This window comes from Xyrauchen texanus, chromosome 32, assembly GCF_025860055.1.
Source record: "Xyrauchen texanus isolate HMW12.3.18 chromosome 32, RBS_HiC_50CHRs, whole genome shotgun sequence".
NCBI lineage: Eukaryota > Metazoa > Chordata > Actinopteri > Cypriniformes > Catostomidae > Xyrauchen > Xyrauchen texanus.
In genome coordinates this window covers 33,794,264-33,805,111 of record NC_068307.1, presented here as the reverse complement: position 1 = coordinate 33,805,111, position 10,848 = coordinate 33,794,264, and the positions used below count along the sequence as shown (strand labels likewise).

General features: G+C 37.8%; 1 protein-coding gene across 1 annotated transcript; it reads left to right on the top strand.

Annotated features, from left to right (window-relative positions):
• Positions 1–6,361: 6,361 nt before the first annotated feature.
• On the top strand, positions 6,362–7,272 carry LOC127625602 (small vasohibin-binding protein-like). Its single transcript, XM_052100885.1, has 2 exons — positions 6,362–6,472; positions 7,186–7,272. Exons 1-2 carry the CDS (start codon positions 6,362–6,364, stop codon positions 7,270–7,272), a joined length of 198 nt encoding a protein of 65 aa, XP_051956845.1.
• The last annotated feature ends 3,576 nt before the right edge of the window (positions 7,273–10,848 follow it).

Sequence of the window (10,848 nt, the reverse complement as noted above, 5' to 3'; positions counted from 1 at the left end):
TTTAGAGAAAGAGAGAGAGAGTCTAGTGTAGTCGACTATGCCATTACAGACATGGGGCCCTCCTACATACGTGCATTCATTGACCACAGTCTACCTTATCAGACCACTGTCAAATGAATGTGTCCTAAAGAAAATCCAACACCATAGAACAGACCAAGGGCCCAGCAACCTGTTCAAACTAAACCCAACATACAAATGGTCCCCAAAATATGAGTCTGAATTCCTTAGTGCAATTAGCTCCAAAGAAATGTCCAACCTAATCAATAGATTTCAAACAACACAGTTTATGGCTAACAAGATCGACGTACAACAAGTTCAACAAATAAATGACATTTATCAAAGGTGCTAAATCAAAGCAAATTTGCTCCATACAAACAAGAAAACTAAACTTAAAACTGGGGATGAAATTTGGTTCGATAAAGAATGTAAAATTAAAAGAAAACTACTCAGACAGCTCTCTAACCAAACACACAGAGAGCCACACAAATCTGAAACCAGACTCAGGGATTATAAAAAATACAATATGCCACAAAAACAACAACACCTAAACCACACTCTTAATGAAAGTGAAGACTCAATTAATAATAATCAGTTCTGGGGAAAATGGAACAGTCTGAATAAACAACACAGCCAGGACATTGCCATACAAAATCGAGAATTATGGAAAGACTATTTTAAAAATTTCTCCAGAAAGTCTCACACCTGACCAGAAAAGCATGCAAAATAGTCAATTGGAATCTACAATAAAAAAATAACCAAAACTCTTTAGACTATCAGATTAGCAGATGTGGTTTAGACAACATTAAAACAGAAATGCTGAAGCACAGTCCAGCAGTAATGCAGGAGGCCTTGTTAAAACTCATCAATCTGGTTCTGCAATCTGGCTATTTTCCTGACACCTGGAGAATGGGCTTAATATACCCATTATATAAGAGTGGAGACAAATTCGACCCCAATAACTACCGAGGCATTTGTGTGAGCAGCAATCTGGGGAAGACTTTCTGCTGTATCCTGAACACCCGGATACAGGCCTTTCTTACCAAGCACAATGTCTTAAGTAAGAGTCAGATTGGATTCCTACCAAACCACCGCAACACCGACCACATTCACATGCTACACACAATAGTCAACCAGCACATGCATCAAAAAAAGCAAAGGCAAAATGTATGCATACTTTGTTGATTTAAAAAAAGCATTCGATTCCATCTGGCATGATATTATAAAATTCTACAATCCGGCATTGGGGGTAAAATGTACGACACTATCAAATCTATGTATTCAGACAACAGGTGCGCAGTTAAAATTGGCCATAAAAGAACAGAATTTTTCACTGAAGGGCGAGGAGTGAGACAGGGCTGCAGTTTGAGTCCAACTCTGTTCAACATTTACATGAATGAGTTAGCAGTGCTAATGGAACAATCTGCAACACCCGGTCTTACTCTAAATCATTCTGAGGTTAAATTTCTTCTCTATGCAGATGATCTGGTGCTGTTGTCAGCTACTGCACAAGGGCTACAGCAGCACCTGGACCTGCTGAAGAACTACTGTCAGAACTGGGCCCTGACAGTCAATCTGAAAAAAACTAAAATTATGATTTTCCAGAAAAAAGCCAGATTACAGGACACCAGATACACATTCACTCTGGGGAACACTGCAATAGAACGCTACACTACGACTACCTCGGTCTAAAAATTAGTGCTTCAGGGGGTTTTGGTCTGGCAGTGAATGCACTAAAAGAAAAAGCTAGAAGAGCATTCTATGCTATTAAGGGCAAATTAACCCAAGTTGACATTCCTGTAACAATCTGGTGTAAGATCTTTGATAGTATTATAATGCCTATTGCTCTGAACGGAAGTGAGGTTTGGGGTCCACTCTGTCTGGCAGATTACTCGAGATGGGACAAACACCCCATAGAATCCCTGCATGCAGAATTCTGTAGAAACATTCTAAGAGTTCAGAGAAGAACACCTACTAATGCATGCCGGGCCGAACTACGCAGATACCCCCTTATTATAGATATTGAAAAACAATCCCTCAAATTTTGGACACACCTAAATTTAAGTTCCCCTAACACAATGCAACATGAATCTCTTAAAACCCAAGAGCTGAAGCCTAAAACCAGTTCCCTTTGTCAGCTGGCTCTGAAACTCACAAACCCACTAACAACTAACAAACACCAGTTTCAAACCAGCACTGCTGAACAAACCAGATCAGAATAAACCAAACCATAAAAGAAAGAAAAAATTCATATTTGGACCATTGGGAAAATGAAAGTAAAAACCAAAGCAAATTGGAATGTTTTCGGGCCCTAAACAGAACATATAATCTGGCAGAATATCTGCACACTGTAAGAGATCCAAAACAGAGACAGATCCTCACCAAATACAGACTCAGTGATCACAGTCTGAACATAGGAAAAGGCCGACACAGACAAACATGGCTTCCAAAGGAAGAACGAGTCTGTGCTCACTGTGTCACGGGTGAGGTTGAGACAGAGACATACTTTCTCCTTCACTGTTAGAAATGTACAGAGTTGAGAGAGAAATACCTCCACAAACTCTCAAACCTCACGCCACAGTTTTCCAGTTTGGCAGAAACAGATCAGATGCTGGTGTTACTGGGGGAGGACCATCATGCATCAGTTGCAGCTAAATTCATTTTTGAGATGCACACCCTCAGAAACCAATCACTGCCTTAATGTACTTCAGTCACAGTACTTTTATTCTCTTATGTTCGTAATGTCCTGTTAAATGCTTATTTTATTTTATATTGTATAGTGTATATTGTTATTATAGTTTTAATATTATTAAACTTTAGATTAATTATTTTTTTTTATTAATTATAAAATTATTTTATTTGACCTTAATTTAATTCTCTCTTAATTGTTATTTGTTACTATTTTATTATTATGATTTGTCTTGTCATTATCTGTTTTGTGTATTAATGCTTTGGCAATATTGTACGTAAACACAATCATGCCAATAAAGTACTTTTAAATTGAAAATTGAAATTAAGAGAGAGAGAGAGAGAGATCAGTGGTGTAAACGCAATTTTTCTATTTTATTATTAATTAACGAAGGACGAATTAATTTGTGGTAATCAACATTATGTCAGAAATATTGTCGATTAAGGATAACTTGTACCAGAGACATATAGAGAGAGAGTTGCGACAACTCCATTGACTCCAATGGAACGTTTTTTTTACAGCAATGGCGGCTCGTGGAGCCTCTCAATAGTTTCCGGAAGTAGCAGCAAACACATGCCGCGCCGTAGAGATGCAGCAGAACAAACCGTTTGCGACGCACTTTTAAAAGGTGAGACGTTTAAAGAATAATATTATCTTATTCTGTATATTATCAGTACATCTAAATAAAAATAACTTGTAAATTAAAACCTTATAGTTGAGTATTACTCATTAAATTAGGAGATAAGGGATGTTATCGGATAACTAACAGATTAGGCAAGGATTGGAGCTGGATAAAGTTAGTAACGGAACACCTATTAATTGTAAAAATCTGTTCTCTTGATTCAGTTCCATCCATCGTTTTAAAAAAAAGTAATATCGTAATATATTATTACAATTTAAAATAACTGTTTTCTATTTTAATGTATTTTAAAATGTAATTTACTCCTGTGATGCCAAGCTGAATTTTCAGCCTCATTACTTTTGAACGGCAGTTTATATACTCACCTAAAGGATTATTAGGAACACCTGTTCAATTTCTCATTAATGCAATTATCTAATCAACCAATCACATAGCAGTTGCTTCAATGCATTTAGGGGTGTGGTCCTGGTCAAGACAATCTCCTGAACTCCAAACTGAATGTCAGAATGGGAAAGAAAGGTGATTTAAGCAATTTTGAGCGTGGCATGGTTGTTGGTGCCAGACGGGCCGGTCTGAGTATTTCACAGTCTGCTCTGTTACTGGGATTTTCACGCACAACCATTTCTAGGGTTTACAAAGAATGGTGTGAAAAGGGAAAAACATCCAGTATGCGGCAGTCCTGTGGGCGAAAATGCCTTGTTGATGCTAGAGGTCAGAGGATAATGGGCCGAATGATTCAAGCTGATAGAAGAGCAACTTTGCCTGAAATAACCACTCGTTACAACCGAGGTATGCAGCAAAGCATTTGTGAAGCCACAACACGCACAACCTTGAGGCAGATGGGCTAAAACAGCAGAAGACCCCACCGGGTACCACTCATCTCCACTACAAATAGGAAAAAGAGGCTACAATTTGCAAGAGCTCACCAAAATTGGACAGTTGAAGACTGGAAAAATGTTGCCTGGTCTGATGAGTCTCGATTTCTGTTGAGACATTCAGATGCTAGAGTCAGAACTTGGCATAAACAGAATGAGAACATGGATCCATCATGCCTTGTTACCACTGTGCATGCTGGTGGTGGTGGTGTAATGGTGTGGGGGATGTTTTCTTGGCACACTTTAGGCCCCTTAGTGCCAATTGGGCATTGTTTAAATGCCACAGCCTACCTGAGCATTGTTTCTGACCATGTCCATCCCTTTATGGCCACCATGTACCCATCCTCTGATGGCTACTTCCAGCAGGATAATGCACCATGTCACAAAGCTTGAATCATTTCAAATTGGTTTCTTGAACATGACAATGAGTTCACTGTACTAAAATGGCCCCCACAGTCACCAGATCTCAACCCAATAGAGCATCTTTGGGATGTGGTGGAACAGGAGCTTCGTGCCCTGGATGTGCATCCCACAAATCTCCATCAACTGCAAGATGCTATCCTATCAATATGGGGCCAACATTTCTAAAGAATGCTTTCAGCACCTTGTTGAATCAATGCCACGTTGAATTATGGCAGTTCTGAAGGCGAAAGGGGGTCAAACACAGTATTAGTATGGTGTTCCTAATAATCCTTTAGGTGAGTGTATATGAGTATGCTTAAGTTGTTTTAAAGCTGAATATATTGTGTATATGAATAAGTATTGTAAGAATTATACATTAGATATATAATATTTATAATACATAAATAATTATATTACTATATATAGAATTGTAAACAATAAGCTTCATTTCACTAAATTTTACATTTACGTAACTGCTGCTAATAGTTAATAGTTCATTGACCCATTGTGCGGTGCGAGCTGGAAATCACCTGTCACCAGCCTGTCTCTGTACTATCTGAAAAGTCATAAATATGACATTAGTTACCATGAGATTAGTGAAAACAATGAACATGAGGTAACATAAAAAGGCAACAGAAACCCTAGCCTGAAATAAGTTGAGGCAAATAACGGTAAGCAAACACTAATCCTCAAATATTAGCCTATTTTGATCTTTAAAAAAACAACATCGCTGTAACAACATACTCATGCTACATACATATGTCGGTGTGTTACATAAATATATAAAATAAATGCATTTATTGACTACTAATTACCAGAAATTGCAGTTCTGTCACTCTACTCTAACAGTTTGAAATGCCCGCCAAAGCACTTCCTGGAACTATCTGAAGTCTACGTGAATCACGTGACGATCAAGCATTTAGAACTTCCGCTGTCGCAACTCTCTCTCTATATGGCTCTGACTTGTACTAAACCTGGAACATTCATTTAACATTGATACATTTTAAACACAATGTAGGAACCTTTTGGTAACAGCTCTATATTCCACCAGGGTTTATTTATCAGTGACACTACATATGCCAAACCAGAGGTCTTCGTGTTCACCACTGATATATATATATATATATATATATATATATATATATATATATATATATATATATATATATATATATATATATATCAGTGTTTTTTACCAAAGTGAGAGCGTAACAGCAGAGCGTAAATCTTTCTAGCAAGTCAGTCCACTGTCGGCCATATTTGGGATGCTCCCGAGATGCTATTTCCAGCCATGCCAGTGCAGCTCCAATCTACTTGAATGGGGAAACACCGACATCTCCCAAACATTTGGTCAAAATGACGATCAAATTGAAGCATCTCTCCATAGACATCCATTCAAAAGAACGGCCTCTTGTCTGCTCGTTAGTGTATTGCCCATAGAATGTCAGGCTAAAGCTTGAAGGCTCCCACTTCAGACGGGCTCTGGCTAAACCATTAGCAGCTTTGTTGAATCTTATCATCAAAAATCACTAGGCAATCGGGGATTATTTTGTATCCTTTTATTTATTTTTTTAAGTGTAGTCTTCAAAGTTTGTCATCTGATAATGAACAAAAACAATCAGCCAGCGACAGAGATATGCTTATAGTTTAGCTAGCTCAAAAAGACTAATTATTTTGAGATAGCCAGTAATAAATAATTATTGAAACGATTCAGACAGTTTGTTGTTTAATAGTCTGCATTATTAGCCAGATGTAAAAATGGAGCCAGCGTGTCGAAAGGACAAACAGAAGCAGCAAACACCAACCCGTGGAGACAAAACCAAACAGAAATCAGCTCAACGAGAGCTCAAACAGAGGCAGAGAGCAGAGGTGACATTAAAGATCATAAAAACACAATAATACTCTGTCTGTCTGCCTGTCAATTGATGCTTTATTTTAGAGTACAAGGTCAGCTGAAAGGGACAGTTCACCCCAAAATGAAAATGTGAAAAACCATACAATGCAAATTAATGGTGACCAAAACTTTGAAGCTCCAAAAAGCACATAAAGACAGCATAAAATAATCCATAAGACTCCAGTAATTTAATCAGTTTTCTGAAGCGATCCAATCGATTTTGGGTGAAAACAGACCAAATTGTAACTTATCTTTACTGTACATCTTGCCATTGCAACCTCTAGGCACGATCATTTGAAGCAAGATTACTCTTCCTAGAGCTTGACACATGTGCAGAGTGCTAGATGTCGCCATAGAAATTTAATCTTGAAATCATGATCGTCAAGAAGACTGCTGATGTCAAGGTTTATAGTGAAAAAGGAGTTATATTTTAGCCTGTTATGACCCAAAACCAACTGGATCGAAAGTTTTGGACCCCATTCACTTGCATTGTGAGGAGATATTCTTCTAAAAACTTTGCTTGCATTCTGCAGATGAAAGAAAGTCATAAACATCTGGGATGGTATGAGCTAGGGAGAGTAAATGATGAGAGAATTTTCATTTTTGTGTGAACTATTTCTTTAAGGATTTGTGTACATTTAAGATCAAATGATTTATTTGTTTGATCTTTGTTGCTGGTGTATTACAGATTTACTCCCTGAACAAAGTAATGACTGAACTTGAACAGCAGCAGTTTGAGGCCTTCTGTAAGCAGATGCAAACACAAGGGGAATGAGAAAAACTGTGAGGGTCACTCGCCATCAGTAAAAGCAAACATATGCACAAATATTATGATGTTACTCTACTGGGTGTGCATGATATAGTAGCAATATATTTAGCAATTGCTGACTGTTCCTCTTTGCTCTCTTCCTCTTTATGATGTTCCATATTCTGTGAATCATACTTATTTTCGTGAGGTGAACAGGGTCAGCCATAGGGCAGAACCTCTGGGGCATCTGTATATGGTCCTGTTCCTGTGTCACTCCAATGTACTCAGTTTCTCCCCCTTAATCATACAAGCCTTGTTGGCACTTTTCTATTGGCTGTTCTTTGTCTCATGAAGAATATAAATAACATGCTTGCTGTAATAAACATTGAGTAGATTGAATATAGACACTGTGTGTGTTGTTGTTCCTTCTACTTCCTTCGCAAAGTCTTCAGAGACTCAGACTCAGGACTGCACCTCACTGGGCATGAACATAGAAAGACTGGACCGAGGAATTGGAGATCGTGACTAGATCAAAGATATATTCCTAACAGTGACACAAATTATTAGTCAATAAGTCACGAGCCATCAAGTTATATTCTAGCTGCAGCAAGCGTGCCCACTCGAGGGATGAACGTCCCCATGATAGTGTGCGTCAGCCGGACGCAGTTTCAATCTCTCCCCCTTAGATCGGGACATTCATGCAACTCATAGAAGAGGCGCTGACCGCACAGAGAAATGCCAGTTACAGAGTTTATAGTTATTTGCATGACCTGCTTCCTTATTATTCTAATTTGATAAATATTACATTTAACTGCATTTAAGATGTAATCTCGGGGTGTTCCCTTTAAAGATGCTCGACTCGCACGTTTTGCTTCAGTGGAGCGGCAGCTCCGGCTCCATTTGTTCCACAACAAGGGTTGTATTTTTGCATAATAATTCCCTCGTACTTTGCGATCTACATAACCTGAAGCTGTCTGCATCTTGACTGTAATTCTTCCTCTCCTCAGTCAGGGACGAACTGCAGTGCTGCTCTCGTATGGCATCATTAGAGTTTAATGTGATCTATGTTATGTTAAATGACATCAAACGTCTACTTGACAATGGACAATTTTTTATTGTTGACGTCATTTCAGCCCTACACAACACTAAAACCACCTGTCTAATATTGTGTAGGTCCCCCTCGTGCTGCCAAAACAGCACCAACTTGCATTCTGAGATTATATTCTTCTCACTACAATTGTACAGAGTGGTTATCTGAGTTACCGTTGACTTTGTCAGTTCAAACCAGTCTGGCCATTCTCTGTTGACCTCTCCCATCAACAAGGCATTTCCATCCACATAACTGCCATTAACTGGATGATTTTTGTTTCTGGCACCATTCTGAATAAATTCTAGAGACGGTTGTTTGTGAAAATCCCAGGAGATCAGCAGTTACAGAAATACTCAAACCAGCCCAACCAGCCTCCAGGAACAGGGTTTAGAGCCACTGATCTAAGATGTGTATGACTTTCTTCTGCTGAACACAAACAAAGATTTTTACAAGAATATCTCAGCTCTGTAGGTCTATACAATGCAAGTGAATTGTGACCAGAACTTTCAAGCTCCAAAATGGAGATAAAGTGGCATAAAAGTAATCCATAAGACTCCAGTGGTTTGGAGTTTGTTTTGGGTGAGAACAGACCAAAATATAACTTCTTTTTCACTGTAGATCTTGCCATTGTAGTCTCTAGGCACTGTCATGATTTCAAGCTCGATTACACTTCCTAGTGCGCAGAGCGCTAGATGGCGCTAGGAAGTGTAATCAAGCTTGAAATCATCACCAATGAGACTGTTGTCAAGATGAACAGTGAAAAGAGTTAAATTTTGGTCTGTTCTCACCCAAAACAAACCAAATTGCTTCAGAAGATATTAATTAAACCACTGGAGTCACATGGATTACTTTTAAGCTGACTTTATCTCCTTTTTGGAGCTGCAAAGGCCTGATCACTATTCACTTGCATTGTATGGACCTACAGAGATATTCTGCTATAAATCTTTTTTTGTGTTCTGCAGAAGAAAGAAAATACACACCTGAGATGGCATGAGGGTGAGTAAAAGATGAGAAAACTTTCATTTTTGTGTGAACAACTTTTTTTTTACCTTTCATTCAATGTCATCAACATAGTGTCTAATCAAATTAATTTATAAAACTTTAAACAAATTAAATTAGAAAATTACTTTTCAGCATGCCATTGCATTTTTCAGCAAATAAAGATCCTCACAGCATTATCTAATAAAAAGATTAAAAAAAAAAATTATTTGAAATTTCCTCAATTTCATCCATGTAGTTGAATCAATCTTTTTTTGTCTTTTTTTTTTTTGGACGTAAAGACTTTTCAGTGTGTTTTTGATGGTAGCTTTACACCTCCGGAAAAGAGGTTGGTTATATGGTCCAGAGTGTTTAAAGCGTAAATGCTGTGATTAATTATATAAATATATTGTCTGCATGTTCTGCATGCTTCACATTGAATAAGCACTGTGCCCTGTCATTTCCTACAACATTCACAGTGCACGTGATGCTCACAATGTGGAGTTTAAGGTGTATAAGTGGCTTCACATATTAAAGCTGTTGTTATTTTTTCAGTGGTAAAATACTTTCTTCAATCTCAGCTTAAAATACAGAGACAACTATAAGTAAGCCATTCATAGGTAATTTTTTTTCAAAAACTGTAAACAAATGGTCTCTGTGGCACTAAAAACAATTCCGGTTTGTTCTGATAGACCTCCTTAGACCCCCAACTCACACCATTGGTTTAGTAACATTGTTGGGGTTGGGACTATCTAACTGTTTGAACAACTTCAGGTGAGGGGCCTATTCAGAAAGCTGCTTTGAAAACATGATTTATTTTTGCAATTCCTTTCGGTGGCACTAGTTTTGCCGAAATTACATACTTCAGCTTTAACTTTGAGGTGCGCAGCACATGCAGACTAAATCACAGCATTTCACACAATGGAAATTTAATTTAATTAATTGTGCATTCATTATTTAATCAAATATGTCAATTTTAAATGTAGCATTTGAAAGCAGTCGTGTGTCCGTCAGGGTATACAATTGAGTCGGTACTACTGGTATTGTAGATGTCTGTTATTCCCAAAAAATTATTATTTCATCAAAATGTAATAACTTGCTCTGCCTCTGAATTGACTTTTAGGCTGATGTCACCATGCCATCTGAGTTTTATGTAGAACACTTTTCACGATCCAAATATACCACTGATTGATTTTAACACTTGGGTTTATATGTAAGACACTGAGGTCACAGACAAGCATACCTGTCTCCAAGAGCGGTCATCATTATCTGGGTCCAAGGCTTCAATTCAGCAATCACCTCTTGGTTTTCATCAAGCAGAGACACATTAATCTTATAAATACAGTTGAAGTCAGAAGTTAACTTACACCATAGTCAAGTACATTTAAACTCATTTTTTCACAAGTTCTGAAATGTAATCATAGAAAACTTTCCCTGTCTTAGGTCAGTTAGGATCACTAAAGTATTTTAACAATGTGAAATATCAGAATAATAGTAGAAATAATTATATATTTCATCACATTCCCAGTGGGTCA

Excerpts from the sequence above, each read along its gene's own strand:
- LOC127625602 (XM_052100885.1), top strand. The coding sequence starts at position 6,362 with ATGGAGCCAGCGTGTCGAAAGGACAAACAGAAGCAGCAAACACCAACC. Across the intron at positions 6,473-7,185 it reads AACAGAGGCAGAGAGCAGAG|ATTTACTCCCTGAACAAAGT; the intron begins GTGACATTAAAG and ends GGTGTATTACAG.